The 19,064-nt window shown below is 39.3% G+C and overlaps 1 protein-coding gene across 1 annotated transcript in view; it reads left to right on the top strand.

The window, feature by feature from the left end:
- MYO10 (myosin X) overlaps nt 1–17,604 on the top strand; it is a 171,984-nt gene extending 154,380 nt beyond the window's left edge. The window contains exons 30-41 of the mRNA XM_074146918.1: nt 630–685; nt 3,084–3,226; nt 3,693–3,887; nt 5,017–5,174; nt 6,477–6,600; nt 8,497–8,794; nt 10,426–10,633; nt 11,232–11,368; nt 12,307–12,427; nt 14,886–15,338; nt 15,714–15,905; nt 16,191–17,604. Coding sequence (XP_074003019.1) covers nt 630–685; nt 3,084–3,226; nt 3,693–3,887; nt 5,017–5,174; nt 6,477–6,600; nt 8,497–8,794; nt 10,426–10,633; nt 11,232–11,368; nt 12,307–12,427; nt 14,886–15,338; nt 15,714–15,905; nt 16,191–16,301 — 2,196 coding nt within the window. The 3' untranslated portion in view covers nt 16,302–17,604. The remainder of the gene's footprint in view (nt 1–629; nt 686–3,083; nt 3,227–3,692; nt 3,888–5,016; nt 5,175–6,476; nt 6,601–8,496; nt 8,795–10,425; nt 10,634–11,231; nt 11,369–12,306; nt 12,428–14,885; nt 15,339–15,713; nt 15,906–16,190) is intronic.
- The last annotated feature ends 1,460 nt before the right edge of the window (nt 17,605–19,064 follow it).

Here is a 19,064-nt window from a genome sequence, read left to right as displayed (position 1 = left end):
CTATACAAGAGGAGAGTCTGACTTCTGATCGCTCTCCCATCATTCATCTTGATGAAAAGTCAGTGTTGGTTTTGGGGGTGTTTTTTTCTGGTCCAGTTCCCTATCACACCACAGTGTATGCTTAAGTTTGAAGTTTGGAAAAGATACAGTTAACGAGTAAATTAAAAACCCAAGAGTAGAACATCTGAGATTTCTCTGGTCTTGCATTTATCATTCTGTACAACGTACACTGGGAATGAATGGGATAAATTTGGAACCTAATAACAAGCAAAGGGAAATAAAAACTTCTGCTTAATGGCTTCAGAAGTTTGTTCTGAGAGGATGCCATTTATATTGGGATGGCACTTTTAGGTGAAAAATTCAAGTAAGTTTGGAAGCACAGAAAAATAAGAGTAGTTTTTGAGTTGCCTCCAGCTTAACTGGAGATACTCTTTTATTGGATCTATTTATCTGAGTCTCTTAGTTTTGCCCTCAGCAGTTTTAACGGTTAAGAGAAACTGATGCCCAAATCTGCAGTTCATTTTGCTTGATCAAAGCTGCTGCTCCTTTCACCTGTCTCTGAGAAGAGCACTGTGAGTAATGTAATAGTAAATGTCTTCCTCCTCTCCTGGTTGGATATTTGTTTACAGGGTACACTCGATGTAGGACTAATTGATTCCGTCTGCGCTGCTGACAATCCAGATAGGTAAGTCATAACCACGCCTGATGACTTCCTTTTTCTCCTTTCTTTAGCCAAAATCGGATGCTTTATATTTTACTCTCTATATTCTACTGACCAACCATGCATTAAAGTGATTCATTGTTGTCTCCCTTTTTATAGTACTAAACACCACATGATAAAACGTGTAATAAGATTGGCGGTGGTTTTTTGTGGGGGCTTCATTAACTTCCCTGACACTGCTTCATGTATGAACTGTTCAGCTACTAAAGTGATCCAAAAGTAGAAGACCAAATATTTCTTTCATTTATACAAGTAAATCTCCTGAAAAGCAGCAGTTTACTTTTCAGCCCTTTAGCAATACAGTAGGCAGAAAAATTAACATTTCTCTGTTCAGCTTCTCATGCAAGAGTGTTGTATTCTACAGGGATGAGAATTATTTCCCAGAATAAAAGTATCTTGTAACAAAGAAGACAATGCAGCATAAAAAATAACCATCAGGATATTCTTAGTTCTGGAACAAGTAGCAGTATTTTGTGGGATGAAAAGTAATCTGGGTTCAGGCTATGACTCTGGTTATAAGGTCACTGGCTGTGAGGTATTATTTGTACTGTAGGACTTCAGTCTCCTCATTGCACGTGTGTTAAACAGCTGGGTTTAAGTTACTGGTTTGTCCTTGGCCGGCCAAGACACTGATACCACATGTAACTGTGATTATAAGCCAGGGTTTCATAAACAACACAACACAAATGTCCAGAGCTTTCAAAATTTTGTTAGGCATTTCTTTTGTAAGCATTTTTCACACAGATTTTTTTTCCTTGTAATTTTTTTTTTTTTAGTTCTCTGAGTCTAAATCAGTGATGGCAGGTTTTTCAATTAGGAAATGAATTTGACTAATACAGGCAATAGATTATTTTTATCTTGAAACATATGAACCCACTATTGCAAGCTCAAAAGAGGGAAGCTGAGCAGAGCCCTTTGAATCTGTATTCAGAAAGAATCCCAAGAATGGGGCTACCGTTGTTTTCCTAAACTGGGGAGGAGGAGAGGGGAGCCTGGAAGGTTGGCTACTCTTGATCATAACCTTCTGTTTGATAGCTTGATCTACTTTATACCTTAGGGCTCTCCTTTTTCAGTTCTCTTGCTACAGCTCATCTATAGCTTCTGTCCTGTATATCACATCATCCAGCTTTCTAGAGTGTGCTTCATGTAGCTCAATCTAAAGCTGCTTCCTCTTCACACATCTTAAAACACGGTCAACAAAATTCTTCTGTTCAGTTCACATGCCCACTTGTTTCCTCATCCACCACTCTTCCTGAGTAACGTAGCACTTCATCACCACAGCAAGTGTGACCGAAAGGTTGGATTCTGATCACTCCTTTACTCCCTGCTGTGGCACTGGTGAGCACTAGCTGTGGATAACTCTTAGATAACTTTTTAGATAACTTACACACTTCTCATGTTACTTGATTTTACTGTAACCTCATTTCACGCAGTTTTCTAATTTTTCCTTCTAATAGTTTTACTTACTTTTTACTTTATCCTGTTATCCATCCAGCTTTTACATGGCACACGCTGTTTTTGGAGAATAGTGTCATATTAGGGTGAACCTCTCCATCCCCATGAACAATTTTTCGATTGGTTCTACGTTCTGCCCAGTTACCTTCTTGCAAGAACTGTAAAAGGAAGGGCCGTGAGCTCCTCGTGCGTGGCGTGGCCCAGACTGCACCGTCGCCATTTTCTACATCTGATACAGTTCTTAAAAATTGTGTGTGTTCCAGGATGCACAAATTAATGGTAAAGGGTTAAAGCAAGTGTTTGTAGGCTGAAAAACCTGCTGCCTCTCTCATCCAGAGAGCCATCAGCACAGTTCACTTGGGCTAGCTCTTCACGCTTCAGTGAATCCTGGTGTAGGATTGGGTAAAAGCCAGACTCTCATTAAAAATAGATTGTGCTCTCTGTGAATTGGGTTGCCCTGCATTAAAAATAAAAGGATCTGTGTTCACATGCTGCTTCACTATAGACCTTTGTAAATTTTAGTTGGTTTTAGCTAATGTAACTACTGAAGCAGACGCTCTAAATAGATCTGACCCTGAAATAGAGTTATGATTCACATCCAAAACTGATCAAAGATTGCAGGTTTTTCTCACCATAGATTTATTTTGAGATAGGACAAGTTGCAATTTAATGTAAACTTTCCCACCATTCAGAGCCCTAGCATTTTTGCGTGAATCCAATATAATTGAGTCTTTTCAAATGCTTAACTTTTTTTTAGATTTAGTAGTATTGCAATAAATGCTTCAGAGGTGGACAGTATTTGCATAGAAAATGCAAATGATGGACAGTGTTTATGGTTATGGTGAGTGAGGTAAACAGAACATATGTTGATTGTAAAGACTTTTTCAATCTTCATTTATTTACATAGACCCAATTCATTTGTGATCATCACTGCTAATCGTGTTCTTCACTGTAATGCTGACACTCCTGAAGAGATGCATCACTGGATAACACTGCTCCAAAGGTCAAAGGGGGACACTAGAGTGGAGGGACAAGAATTCATTGTGAGGGGTAAGAACTGAGTGGGGCAGCAACAAAGTAATTAACATCCATTAAGCTTCAAAGAGATTGTTCCCACAATACAATCTCTATAATATGCTAGAATTGCATGGCAGAGTAGGAGTCTCATCTTTGTATGCCGGAGTTTACTCACAAATTAAAACAGCTGAAATTATACTCCTGCTGTGCCATTTAAGAAAACACTGTAATGATGACAAAAGCATTTTTGTAAGTTGACAAAAGATTTTTTTCTAGGTAGACACCAAAGTAGAATTTTTTTAATGTAGATTTTATGTAATATCTTCATTATTTCATTGTTTGAGAATTTTACTCAGTTGTTTAATATGTGGGCTAAACAATTCACATAATATATTTTGTTGTTAAAAGTATACAATTAGCTTTTAGCAACTTAATTTTGTCCAACTCTTTTAAAAAAATAAAAATGAAAATAGCGTGATTCAAATTGTGTCTTTACCAGGATGGCTACACAAGGAAGTGAAAAACAACCCAAAGATGTCTTCGCTAAAACTAAAGAAGCGTTGGTTTGTTTTGACGCACAATTCTTTAGACTACTACAAGAGTTCAGAGAAAAATGCTTTGAAATTGGGTACACTGGTCCTGAACAGCCTCTGCTCAGTGGTCCCACCTGACGAAAAAATCTTCAAAGAGACAGGTAATTGTTTGCTCTTGTTCAAATATGCTTTCAGTTGCCTTCTGCCCTGCCTACCTGGTAATGCAACAACCAGTGCATAATATTTTAAATAGATTATTACGGTTCCAGTTTGATAAATGAATCAGGTTCCTAAGTCACTGAGGCATTTTACAGGGAATTACTGGACAAAAAAACAGAGGTAATAATGTACACAGGAGTAAAATTTGTTCTCACCAACATTCAAGTTATCATAGACTGACACTGCTGCTGAGTTAGTGTGAACACTTAGGCTTACACATCAAAGACCTGGGGAAAGACATATGAGTAGCTCTCTCCTCATACGTTATTTTATGCGCTGAGGAACTATGAGGACTAATATTGGTGGAGCAAGTATAGGGAGACCTAGGGTAAGAGTCCAGTTTGTGCTAACCTACATCCTACACCTGAGTCAGCTCCCCTGTGCATTTTCAAAACTGGTTTTCAACTCGGAAGTGGCTGTTTGCAAATGAGAAGCAACTACTGTCAGTCCTGTATAATCTCATTGGGGTCACTGACGCTTCAAAGAGGCTTTCGCTAGTGAAAGATGAAATAGATTTTCTTTAATTGAATCTGCTTCATAAAAAGCCTATACAATGATGCAGAAAGAGAATTTGAACTGAAATGCTCTTCTGTCATAGTTGCCACTTCATTGGTGTGAAATTAATGACTTTTTTACAGAAGAGGTAGCTCATGCTTTATACTTGTTTGTACATGTGCCGCAGATGATGAAGGACTAGCATACAAAGCAAGACTGTCTCACATCTTCCTGTTACAGACAGGGCTGGAGAAGTAGGGCCCACATGAAGCTAACAGTGTTCCATAGTGTTGTCTTATGGCCACTTTTACTAAGATTACTGGATAACATAATGGTGACTGTACTCTGAGATTACTGGACAAAGGCTTTTTTAAAGGAGAGAATCTCCTCTAATACCATAGTATGTGTATTACGGTACTTAATTAATCATATGACTTCTTAGTTCCTGAAAAACTGCCTGCGTGATCCAGAATACAGCACCTGGGATCTGATGGGACTACAGCTGTTTTCAAATAGAAGCTGGGGTATTTTTAGAGCTACAGCTTCTATGATTAATGATCTTTACTGTTGTGCTAGGTTATTGGAACGTAACTGTATATGGACGCAAACATTGTTACCGTCTCTACACAAAATTGCTTAATGAAGCAACCCGCTGGTCAAGTGCCATCCAGAATGTGATTGACACAAAAGCGCCAATTGATACACCAACTCAGCAACTTATTCAGGATATTAAGGTAGGCACAAACAGGAGGGCGTGGGGTGGGAAAGAAAAATTGCTTAAATATTTGAAATCAATCTCTTTTTTATGTTGGCTTTGCCATACAGGGTAGTAAAGCAGAAAATGTGGGTTTTAATCACACAGTAACATGGACTGAAATTGTGGAACCTGAATGCATTCACTGACCTGATAAAGGAATTTCCATCTAAGCAGTGAAACAACAAAGTATGAAGTGCACCTTGGAGGTCAAGAGGGATAAGTTTTTTCCATGAAAACAGGAACAATTTTTACTGGTTTGTGTAACTGGACAGACGTTGCTATACCAGGCAGGAGAGCGCAGTGTGCAGGTTCACAGGTTGGCAGAGCTGTGTCCATGGTGAGCAGCACACCAGGATATGGACTAGACCTGTCCACATGTGTGATTTTTTTTTTTCATTATGGTTCATTTCTTGTTCTGTGATAGCACTGGCTAAGCATCTCGTGTCTCTGCGTGATGAGAAACATATTCAATTAATACTTACTGCTTTATGGTCCTGTTGGAGACATTGCCTGCACAGCCAGAGAATGTCATCCTGGAGATTTTTGCTAATGTACTTTCAGGAGAGAGGATGATGATTCTCAGAAGAGATCAAATGAAAATAGAGGGGAGAATGGCTACGAATGTTTTCCCTTAGAGGGTGCCACATCTTCTCTCATGAAAAAACCTACCAAGTCCTGAATTCCAAGACTATAAATGCTGTTCTTCAGAGCAGCAGACATATGTGGAAGTTGAGGATTGATAGAAGACAGTGGTCCCATATCTGTAAAATGTTGCCTAAGAACAAAGAGTATTTAGACATCAGAGTGGGTGCATCAGGCTTACAGCAGCAGTTTTTCTGGACTATTTTGTTATGGTAGCTCCTGTAGATTCTAACTGAAAAGGCCAATTAGTTATGCTGGAGAAATATTTTTAAATAAAATTTGAATACAGATTTCTTAATTCCAGTTATGAAATACTGGAGTATAAATGATTGTAAAATGAAAACACACTTCAAAAAATTTTATGAAACTTCATTTTTTTTGTCTCCTGCAGCTGTGCTGTGGTTTGTTTTTTACTCCACAGATAAAGTAAGCTTATGCAAGGCCTGAGGTTAGCAGATAGTGAGCATTCATAGCCCACAGAATGCCGTGGGAGCCACAGTACCCACAATTGGATTTAGCACCAAATAGTGCTGGTAACTCTGATGACTAATTTTTTTACAGCCAACCTAAAGGTACAAAGCATTGAATCATTGTTAATGCTGGACCCCAAATCCTGCTTTTTGTCTTACCCCGACAGGAAAACTGCCTGAATGCTGATGTGGTTGAACAGATTTATAAGAGAAACCCTATTCTCCGTTACACTCATCATCCATTGCACTCACCATTACTGCCACTGCCATACGGGGACATCAATCTAAACTGTAAGTTTTTCAATCATAGAAACACTTTTCCTTACGAAAGACTAAACCAGAGGATGAGAGTTTTTAGTCAATGGGCTATAGGGAAGTAATGGTAGGTAAAATGTATGTTTGTAATACAAATAGACAAGTTTCCCTGTTCTTTTCCAGGAGGTAGAGAATAGCAGTTTGTCTAGCGTAGAGCCATGGGCTTGTGGTGCTCCTGCACGGGTGTTACAGCAGGGAAGGTCGCTATTGCTGCTGTAATACAAGTTTGTTATCCTCGGCAACACAGCTGAGACCACTGAGTTTGAAAAGCCTTGCACTGAAATAAGTGACAAAACTGAACAGATTCAGTCTCCTTGAATAGTATTCTTCTGAAACCATTGTTGCTTCCTACCCCATGGGGGGAGCTGCAGTAGCTAGGACTTCCAATTAACAAGTGTAAGTTTCATCAGTTGTGTTGGGAAACATTGTTTATGGGAAACAACACTTGAGTGGACACGATTTTAAAAAGTAATGGCTCATCTACTGAAACAGGTGCAGTCATGTTTTTTAATATCCTTGGCTCAATCACTAACTTAGAAATCTGTTTTGAGTGAATGGTTCAGAGCTATTGATGGTTGTGAATTTGGTGTCCTTAAATGGATTTGCTTATCTTATTTTGCAACTGCGTATTAAACAAGATATGACTCAGATCAGAAGTTTCAGCCTTGAGAGGAGGGTGGGAGGTTACAGTTGATTAAAAGCTAAAGTATTTCAGGTAAGACTTCCTGACAACTCAAGCACTATCCTTATGCTCAAATGACTAGGAAGAGGAAAAACCTAGGAGAAACCTTTCCCTTCTCTTCCCCCTCCTCCTGTACAGTGGCAGTAGTACAGTACTTGAGCTGGTTGTCCCATGAAGGAGCGCAGCATGGTTGCGCTCCATTCCCCTGGACAGGAAGGGTTCGATCCCTCTGAGGCAGAAGTCCTGCCAAAGTCTTCCGATACTAAATGTAGCTCCGCAGATGGACAGATGCTCAGTTATTGTCTGACCTGCAGATGAGTCTAGTTATTTTCTGTATTAATATAATGTCATGTTTGAAACTTCATATACATAAGATATGTTTGTACTGTTCTGTGCTTTGATGGCTAGTAGGGCCTAACTGATTCAGACATCAGAGTAATCTCTTCCATCTCTTGAACTCAAGTATTGCATGGTCCTTTTAAGTAGATTGTGAAAGTTGTTAGCCCACGCTGAATAACCTGTAGTACAAAAAACAATCACCTTCTTTTCCAGCACTCAAAAAGCAAGTTGCAGTTTCATGGCAGTGATTTAGTTTAGTAGTATCGTATGGGTTTAATTGAAATGCTACTCCTGTAGACAAAAGTGATGCCATGTATCTTTGTCACTTTCCATAATACAAGCATGCTTTACTTCATTTATGATCTGATTAGATTTTCACTTTCCTGTGACAGCGCAAAAATGATAGGCACTTCAGCAGTGTGGATTGCTCTGGAAGGAAGATTCTCCATCAAAAAAACCCAGATCAAGCAAGGCCAGGTTGGATAGGACTTTGAGTACCCTGGGAGGTGTCCCTGCCCATGGCAGGGGGGTTGGAACTAGATGATCTTCAAGGTTGCTTCCAACCCAAACCATTATATGATTCTGTGAAATTCTATGATTCGTTCCAAGATACACATTTTAAGTTATGTTGTCAGAAAATGGCAAAGCGGGATTTCATTAAATTTGGATCAAATCTCAATAGAAAAACAACTCGTAAAATGAGTTTGCATCATACATTTGAAATGGAGAAGTTCCATTCTATAATCCTGCATAATAAGGGTCACAGAATAGCATTAAACAATTCCTAAGCCTGAGTGCTTTCTCTTTCATGCCTCAGTCTAAGCACCTTTCTCCCGATTTTTCTTTTGTAGTGCTGAAAGACAAAGGCTACACAACTCTGCAGGATGAAGCCATCAAGATATTTAATTCTTTACAGCAGCTGGAGTCTATGTCTGATCCCATCCCTATAATCCAAGGTATCCTCCAAACAGGACATGATTTACGACCTCTTCGAGATGAGCTCTACTGTCAGCTCATCAAGCAGACCAATAAAGTGCCTAACCCTGGGAGCGTGGGCAACTTGTACAGTTGGCAAATACTCGCCTGCATGAGTTGCACGTTTCTGCCGAGTCGCAGCATCCTCAAATATCTTAAGTTCCATCTCAAAAGGTGAGAAGCTTTGAACTATTAGAGCAAGAAAAGAAGTTTCTTCACTCGCTGTTTTCCTCCCCACAGCTTGTAGCGGTGTTTAAACATCTTGAAGTGAGACTTGAAGATGCATTCACTTAGTGAACTGGTTATGCCAAACAATGAATCTGAAAAAAGTTGCCTGAAGAGAGTGTATGAATTGATCTAGGTGGAAATATTCTCATTTGAAGAATCAAGCAAAATCCCACTAAACTTAATGCATAATTTATTCATGTTGACAAACGAGGGGCTTTCTGTAACTGTGTAATGTTGCTTAAGTGATTTGCAGCCCATACCGCCAGGTCGCATTCTCAACCGACCAAATCAACCTGATAAAAATTCTTCATCCTGCTTATCTTAGTTTTATGAAGTATGCATCATGCACATAAAAGAATATTCTTGTATTTAAAGATGTATTTGAGGTAAAAATGGCTGTTTGAAAATCTAATTTAAAGATAGTAATGACTGTTAAAAAAAAAAAGAAGATAATTTTTAACAATTCAGCATTAACCAGAATGGAGTTCCTCATGCTGTGATGCAGCAAAAGAATGCAGTGCGTCATTAGGAAAGTTACTCCACCAAGTGTAAACTGTTTTCAGTAATTTAAGTGTCATGTCTGTATTTGTGCTAGAGCATGGACTTTGTCAATCACTTTGCTAAATCTAGTTATTTTATAAATGTTTGTAAAATGTTTGTATTGAAGATACACCTTTCAACCAAAGTAAGCAGTAAAAAGCATCGATTACTTTATATAACTGTTAAAATGAAAAAATCCAACATTGATTCACTTCCTCAGTTTAACTCAGCTCCTAAACTGGTGTCTTAGTTAAAAAAATTGCAGCTGATAGAACATTTGGAGGTTGGTTCAATACTATAGATGTGTAGTCATCTTACAGCATTTCTGTAATCCTGTAGTAATCTTTTTATGCCTTGTAGATCACACATCACTGTACTTTTTCACATAAATTAAACCTTAGTAGCTCTGTGAAGTTGATATTTTATCACTGGAAATATTATAGAAACACTCTATACTGAAAGCTACCCAAATTTAACAGTTTTCAATAATACAGAGTGGAGTTTATTGAAGTTGTTAGTGAATACTCATATACTAACTGCTGAACAGTAAGGTCTAGAGAGAATCTTTAAGAAAATCAGGAATAAAAATCAAGTGTCCTAAGTGACACTACCACAAAACTGAGCAGTCAAATATGTTTCATTGCTTTTTTTTGTAGGACCTTAGGGCAGTTTAGTCTTCATTCAACAACTGTTACTGACAAAAAGAGGAGCTGATTACAAGAAAATTTTCATAGTTATCTTGCTGTCAAATCTGAGTCTTTACAAGATTCCTGTAGTTAATGTTATAAAGGTAGCTCAGTTTTTTCTTTCCTTTAGGTTTGTAGAGCAAAATGATGAAAGCATATGTTATCCCACAGTAAAATCACAAGTTAGAACACTTTCCTTGACAATAAAGATAAATCTTTGAGCATGGCAATTAAGTAGCTTACCGGATACAGAAGTACTTTCAGGAAAAAAAACCTCACAAAACATTCTCAAACAAGCAGACTTTCTGTTTTACAGACTGGCAGATTAAAGTAGTAATGTTTGTCTCACAGGGTTCGTGACCAGTTTCCAGGAACTGAAATGGAGAAATATGCACTTTTTACTTATGAATCTCTGAAGAAAACCAAATGCAGAGAGTTTGTGCCGTCCCGGGATGAAATAGAAGCTCTGATCGGCAGGCAGGAAATGACATCCACAGTTTATTGCCATGGTGGGGGCTCCTGTAAGATTACAATCAACTCACACACTACAGCTGGAGAGGTGAGAAGTTGTGACAGAAGGGCTTTGGCACAACCTCAGTCTGTCCCTTTACGTGCCAGTTACAGGCAGCAGCAGCGTCAAACTTCAGAAGTGCTGGGTGTTTCTCCTGCTGGTCTCTCATTCAGGGGAGGGGAGGCTTCCAGAGCTGTCCCTCCAACACATCCAGCATGTTCTGCAGAAATCCCTGCTATAAAAACTGTCTTTATTTTGCAGAGGATTACCTAACTATAGTTCCTTCTTACAGGAAAAATTACAGGAAAGACTAAGCAATTCAGTAGAGGCATTGATGGAATAGCTTCAGTAGATATTGGTGTGTATGATAGCCAAGTTGCTTCCTAAAGCTGGAAGACTCTTGCTGAGTTGGTGAAATACAGGGCTATATCTGGCCAGGTGATAGCACATACATATTCTGAAAGAATCAGCATTATTTGGTATAAAAAATACAGTATAAAAACAATTAATACTGGTGATGAGAACATGTTAGCAACATTTTTAGCCTGATGTAAAACCTAGCTCTGAATTTTATTCTAATTATTTGTCTTACTCTGTGGTGCCGCTTTTCCATGCTATATTTTTTTCATGTGCTGTTTTTCATTAGGTGGTTGAAAAGTTAATTCGTGGCTTGGCCATGGAGGATAGCAGAAATATGTTTGCTTTGTTTGAATACAATGGAACTACTGATAAAGCAATTGAAAGCAGAACCATTGTGGCTGATGTCTTGGCAAAGTTTGAAAAGTGAGTGCGCCTCTCCTTCTCTCTCACCACTCTAATCTGTAGCAATTAAATACATTTCCAATGTCAATAATGCTGAACTTTCTCTTGCTTGTTTGTGGTGATGCAGCTGAATTACACACATAGTGGAACTTCCTGGAACAAAAGTATCTTTATTTTTTTTCTTAAAGGAATTAATGAGCCATCTATTCACTTGTGTTTGGTTTTCCTCTGTCTTGACACCAGTAGAGTAATATTTCTCATCATTATTTCCGCATTTTCTTTTGCACTACTACAAATCTTTCCACCATTGCTAGCATTGTGGCTGCCTCAGTACTGGGAGAACTGAACTCCAGGCAGTCATTGCCATTCTGACTACCCGTTGCCTAACTTCACATGGAAGTCGCCACAGTACAGCTTATAATACCTTTCTTACCAGTAAAATCTAAACCAACCGTAGTGCTGTAGTCAGAAAATGTAATACAAGCCTTAGTACCTGTTTGTCCTTATATTATATGCATGGCAATCAGCCTCCTTTATCCACATAATAAGGGGGGGGGTGGGAGGAGGAATGTCTAAAGTGTTGTGCATTTATATTTTATAGCAGGACTTAATAATGTTGCTTTTATCAACACCTGACTGAGCCACAAATAAAAGTTTATTAAGAGACTGTCTTAGAAACAGTTGTCCGAGGACTGGGTCAGCTTTTATAAGTCCTTGATTTTGCTGTAGGCTCTAAACACACACATACGGATCTATCTATAAATATATATATATCTTCAAATGACATCAGTCAGGTATACTGCTGAAAACAATAGCTCCTGTCAACAATACCAGATTGACAGCAGGTGTAACAAAGCAAAATTCAGCTGATGCCTTGCTTAGATTCTTCTGGTGTCAATTTAGAAAGGAGTTTGATTTCGCAGATCTGATCTCTCTCTTCTCTTCACACACCCGTGCAGACTTGCTGCCACTGCTGAAGCTGGGGAGATGCACTGGAAGTTCTACTTCAAGCTCTACTGCTTCCTGGACACGGAAAACGTTCCAAAAGATAGTGTGGAATTTGCCTTTATGTTTGAGCAGGTAAAGGATAAAGGTTCTGTTTTGAAGCACTTGTAAGAGGAAGAAAAAAGCAAGAGATCTAGGCAGCACAGAGAGTGTTTTGATTATGCTTCTGTTTAAATGCACTATTACTCAAGCATCAAATGCAAAGAAAGCAATTCAGTGGTAAAAATAGGCTTACCCTGACATAAGTGAAGCACATATGTTTTACCTAGTGTTACAACTTTTCTTCTGCATTACTTGTGCGTTGTTTTATGTATAGTGGTAAAAAATTGGATAACTGGATCTAAGCTGGATAGAAAAGAGTAATACTTGCTTTTAGTTTTGCTCTTATGAAACCAGTTTCTTAAGGAAGTGCAAGAAATAAAGTGAAATGTGTCATTGGCAAACAAATTAATTATTAGAGACCCCTGTTGGCAGCTGGACAGAATTAATCAAACAGTAGCTTCTTCTCATTTCAAAAAGTGATTGATATTTCATAGGCACCATAGTAAAACAAACCAGTTCTGTCTCAGCAGTAACCATAAGGCAGCTATGATGGGCAGAAATCCACTTAATGAATGTCATGAGCTCAGAATAAGGCCATACTGCAAAACATAAACAAAATTTATTTATAATGAAAATTAAATGCATCAGCCGTTGCATTTCTATCGTATGAAGTCCTGTAGTTACTCAGAAACTCTCACTGATGGCATTTTTCATTGCTGATTGACCTTCTCCTTTTCTACTATATTGCAAATGGCTAAAAATTCTTCCAGTGGGCAGCTGCTTTCAAGTGGGCACTAGAGACAGATAAAGAGTTCTGTGTGAGGCTATTTGCAATGCCAAGACACTGACATTGTGTTGGTAAGCAAACCTGATGGGATCAGAAACACCTTCCCTGTAATAGAGTATTTCTTCCTTGTTCACAGTTTAGGTTTTAAGGCACCATATTACCTCATGAGTATACCAAAAGTCTCCTTCCAGAGCCTATGACTGTAGCTCAATCTAGAACTGCTTATTGCTAGCTGAAGGATCTGGGCAATAGATTGCTGTCGCTGGTCTTAGAAACATTGCTGTTCTGACTGTCTGTTTTTACATATAGAAGAGTCAGACGATTAATGCCTCGGCTTTGGAATGAAGTTTAAGCAGTAAGAAGAATATCCATGAGAGCTCTGCATCAGATATTTTACATTAGGATATTGGTTAAAGAGGCAGATTTAGGTAATTTTCCATATGAACAACTAAAACAAGCACATTCGCTGAAGCAGATTGTTTTCATGCAGCATTCTGTGCTGACTGGTGTTTAGCCAAATATTTTATGTCTTTTCTTGCCAAGACCAATAGTATTTCAGTTATAAAGCATGGCACATTCAATCCCTATGATTAATATTGCAGCAAATTCTTAAAGAGGTGACATTGTATTCTAACATCAGTTCTGTTCTTTTTTTTCTAATTATCTCCTTTTGATGTCAGTCACCAACTGTTTTCAGCCAATTAAGAAAGTTGCCTTTTGTCATCAGTTTTAATTCTGTAACCCCCATTATTTTAAAGTCTGAATCCTTTAATACATAAGGCACTGAAGAAAATCTTTTAGTATTTTCTTGTTAAAATACTGTCCTTGCTTTTCCACAAGACAGCTCTTTCTTCTGCTTGGGTACAATCTCAGGTAAACCATCTTGCATGTTTAAAGGCACATTTTGTCTCCATCCTGAGTGTACACATAAATGAAGTAGCTCTTACTCAGGTGTGAATTATCTTTGTACATTTACTAAGCTGCTTGCAGTTCCTGCATCTCCAGACATGAGGCGTGTTTGTTTCCTGTACTAGTGGCCTATGAAAAAAAAAAAAAAATCAAACTGCTGTACATTTCCAAAGGTTTGAATGGGTTTGCAAAGAGCAAGGATTTGAAAGAGTTTTCTTGGTTCACAGTCTCATCCCTGATGCTACTACACACCCCTACAACATAAATGTTTTACTAACTTTACCTGGGATCCTCTGAAGATGTACCGTTTTCCCTCAGTGAGGTGTATTACAAAGCTGTCTCAGGGCTTTGCTTGTTTGGCTGGAAACATCAGATTTCACATCCAGATTGTTGATAGCAGTAAGCAAAACTAGATACCCATTTCTTCCTAATGCCATTGAATGAAGATGGCTTCCTCCCAATCAGGTGTTTAGATCCTGATTTTCTCCCCTTCACATTTTATTTTCCTTTTTAGTAATTCAGTTGCTGTTATTTATGTGAGTTCACTAAGAGCTGTATTAGTAACAGCAACTCCCATTTAGCAGGTTCCTCCTCAATTGCCGTGCAGTTCTTCTGGTAAACCCTGTCTCACCCAGTGTAACAAATTTGCCAAGAGATTTACTGCATTTGATTTATTCAGTGGATCGTTTATTTCAGATCCTGGGTTTGCCTGGCAGTAAATCTAGTTCATATTTCTCTCCTAGTCCTTTCAAAGACTGGTTTGTATATAAAAAGCTACCTTTTCCCCCTTGATAGGCTCATGAAGCAGTGATTAGAGGACACTATCCTGCTCCCGAAGAAACCCTCCAGGTCCTTGCAGCTTTGCGTCTTCAGTACCTTCAGGGAGATTACACTCTGCATACCACCGTCCCAGACATGGAGGAAGTCTATCCCTTGCAAAAGCTGAAGTCTCGGATTACCCAGTCTACCAAAACATTTACTGGTGCAGAGAAGGCTGAGAAGAAACGAGCCAGTTTTCTTGAAGGAACGTTGCGGAGGAGTTTTCGCAGCGGCTCTGTCAGCAAACAAAAGGTTGAGGAGGATCAGATGTTAGACATGTGGGTCAAAGAGGAAATGTCAGCCTCCAGGACTAGTATTATCGACAAATGGAAAAAACTCCAGAGGATGAACCAGGAGCAGGCTATGGCAAAGTATATGGCTTTGATTAAGGAATGGCCTGGCTACGGCTCAACACTCTTTGATGTAGAGGTGAGTATGACCTCCTGAACACTCAAACTACAGTCTATACTGTAGACATGGTGGTTTCATTACAGAGTAGGGAAACCATAAATACGGTATCATGATGCTCAGACAGCTGATGTAATAAGATGTTAGATATTAAAAGCATACTCCCGTTAGAAAGGATTGTTGCCATTTCAATCCACTAGCTAATCATAAAATACAGAGGGACCGAATGCGTGCCTGATGGGCTGCAAACAAATTTAGAAGTGTAAAAGGCTGCGTTCAAAGAGAGACAATCAATATGCACTTTTTAAAAAAAGGTTACAGGCAAGAACCTCAACAGTAAGTGCTGTGTGGCTCCCGCTGTTCCCTCCACTGTTAATCTACATTTTTTTCCTCTAGTGTAAAGAAGGGGGATTCCCACAAGAGTTGTGGCTTGGCGTCAGCGCTGATGCAGTTTCTGTCTACAAACGTGGGGAAGGCAGGCCTCTGGAGGTGTTTCAGTATGAACATATCTTGTCATTTGGTGCACCGCTTGCCAACACCTACAAGATCGTGGTGGATGAGAGAGAACTGCTCTTTGAAACTAGTGAGGTAAGAGCAAGAAGGAATTCTCTTGTTGTGCTCTTCATGTTCTGATAGCCAGGCTATTTAGGAATTTAGTAACTGCTGCAAATGTTAGAGATTTATTCAAGATCCCTGTAAAGATAAAAGAAGAGATAGTGAGATGGATAGAAATGCTGAGTATTTTTGATTTGTTGAACTGCAAGAGGGTTTTGCTGAAAACGCAATACTTTTATATTGTTAGCGTCTAAAGAAATCCAATCACATACTGTTGTTACCTTACTAAGAACTTCGCTCTTCATGCTCTTTTGGCAGGTGGTTGACATTGCGAAGCTGATGAAAGCTTACATCAGTATGATCGTGAAAAAACGCTACAGCACCTCGCGATCAGTGAGTAGTCATGGAAGTCAGGGCAGCTCCAGGTGAAAACAAAACCAGTTCTACTGTGCTCTAAATAGAACATGTCGCTGCTTGGCCTCAAAACGACCTGACGATACTGATCACATCTGTTGACAAGCTAACAAAGAACCAGAGTTTCCACGGAAAATATCTTCAAACATTGTTTTAGAAAGACCACAGGGTAGGGAGGGGAAAATCGGCTGAAATAGTCACATACTAGAACTGCTGGCTCGTTCAAAACTTTCCAAAGCAGCATTATCTTCAGTTGATGTAACAAATGCCTTAAGACTTGATCCACTGCAATACAAGCAGTAATAAGTGCCTTAACAATATTAAACCCAACTTGTATTGACCTAAAATTGCTGATAAAAATCAAGAGGATTATTTTTGTCCTTCCAGAACACTGAAAACAAAGTTATATTCATCCATTCTGCACTAATCTACTGGCCTGTATACATGTGCGAAGGGGGAGGGGAAAAGAGCAAGGTATATTTTTTTGGAGAGCTGCAGGCAGCCTTCTTGATGGACGCCAACATTTTGTTTCCCCTTGCTTCCATGGATATGCACATTGTGCGTGCATCTTTGAGCTGTCAGTAAAATTTGACTAATTTTATTCTGTATTTCACAAGTCTTTTGAAGCAAAGGGAGTAAGTATGTGCAATGGTGTAAACAATCTTTCTGTACATTTTAATAGTTCAGAGTTATAGTTGTTACAATTGTATGGTTACTTTATAAGCAGTTTTATTAACAAGTGAATTCCAGAATTTTCATACATTGATTTTTACTATTGCAAATATGTATTACCATATAAGTAGCAGAAGTCTGCATTCTGTATCTGCTGTATTATAAAGAGAGATGTAGCTGAGAATATTTATAGACTACCCTAATATGGAAATACAATTATCAGTTCAGTACTCCATAACGTCAGCTTAAGTTTTTAATATTAAATTTTTCTTTTAAAGACATCACTCTTTTATAATTCTGGCTGGACTCTCCAACTCGGACTGACTGCCAAAGGTCAGAGCTCTTCAGAGTTGACTGAAGAAAGCAAAGTTATACAATGCAACTGCTTTAATACAGAGTTCTCTTATTTTACCTGGTTGCTTGATGAAGGTTCTTGACAGTACCCTGTAAATAAATCGGGGAATATCAGCTAACAATAAGCTGATTTTGGACTTCTATTTTTGTACAGAAATACTGTAATTTAAGGCAAAACTTTGATCAAAGGTATCTTTCTTTCCGCAGCAAAAAGGGAAAAAAAAAAAAAACAAACTGAAAAACCTTACTGTTATTAAAAACCTCAGCCTTTAAGGAATCATGCCTACTTACTAAAAAAAAAAAAAGTCCAGCAATAAAGAAAATATATGTGATGTGCTCTGTTTCCACTTCATATTGAGTTGGACTTGCAGCAAAGCCCTAACTCCGTCCGTCTTCTGAGGAGCCAGGCCAGGAACATGGTGCAGGCTATACGTGTGCTCTTGCTTGGAAAGGTGCACCTGCTTTGTGTTGTAATGGGGCAGGTTTCCGTCTGTGGTCACCACTACCTCCTTGATCATGTGGTATGTGTCAGTTACACCAACAGGACAGAGGGGAAGCACTGCTGAGCAATTCCACTCCACCAGGAATGTGCAAGTAAAGCTTTTGCTATTTGTGTAGCCCTGATGGCTTCTTCTTACTAGCCAGCCGCAGCATCGTAGTGCAGCGTGCGCTGCCGTCCTAAGTGTACACAGCCTTTGTAGACTACAAGGCTTGCTGTGAGAAATCCTCCACTCTTCTCCAACTGGCAGATACGTTTAGTCACTCCATCTGTGACGCTGCTCCTCAGTCCCTAATGACTTAGCTAAATTACACTACTAATCACGTCCCCACCCTCCCAGCAAAGGTGGTCTTAGGAAGACAAGAAAAATGAGAGAACTCTAACTCCAGTATGTATAGCTACACACAGAGAGAGTATCTGAGACTGCAATGTTTCTGATTTTTTCCATATGCAAGTTGTTTAGAAAGAACTTAGCTGCTTTTAGCAAGGCATCCTGGGAATGACACAACGTATACATTTGAGCCCATGCAAGAAGGTTCAGTTTTGTCCATATGCTGTTTGTAAACATGCTGTAGGTTGAGAGCATAGGAAATCACGAAGAACCTGAGCATTAGAAATTAAAGAATTATAGGAGAAACACTGTGCCTTGTCCTGTCCCTCTGTAGAGAGAAGGGGAATTTTACTGTACATGTAGTGGTGTTCAGCGCTTGAAACTATCATATATTTTCATAGAGAATGAAGAGCAGCCCCGTGTCCCATCTCCGCTCCAGGAGATCCACCACCCTTGGGCAGGTACACCGGCCCTGTCAAAAACCCTTGGGGAGGGCACGGCAAGTGATTGCGCCTGGTCAAATACAGCCACAGTAAGAAAAGCCCCAGGACCCACCAGCCGGACACGCTGCGAGAGCGCAGGCTGGGCAGAAACTCTGCAGTCTGGCCTAGGAATAGCGTGGCAGCTGCAATGGAAATCCAACTGCATATCATCTTAGCATGCCTTAGAGCTGGCCGTGCCTCGGTTCCACTTACGTCCTCAGGCTTCAGACTAGCACTTTCCCTGTGCCTCGTAATACACAGATATCCATTTGCCAGGGTGCCAGAATTCTTAATAAACTTAATTACACAAGTTATGCACAGGAAATTGCTTCACCCAAAAAGCGTTGCATCAGAAACTTCGGCTTCAAGCCCCACATTTCTGAGGCATCCGGCTGACAGGTACACACAGGTTTGCACCAGTACAAACACCTAACGCAGAC

This window comes from Numenius arquata, chromosome 4, assembly GCF_964106895.1.
Source record: "Numenius arquata chromosome 4, bNumArq3.hap1.1, whole genome shotgun sequence".
NCBI classification, from domain to species: domain Eukaryota; kingdom Metazoa; phylum Chordata; class Aves; order Charadriiformes; family Scolopacidae; genus Numenius; species Numenius arquata.
Note: the sequence above shows the minus strand (reverse complement) of the source record. Positions and strands in the feature narration are given on the sequence as shown.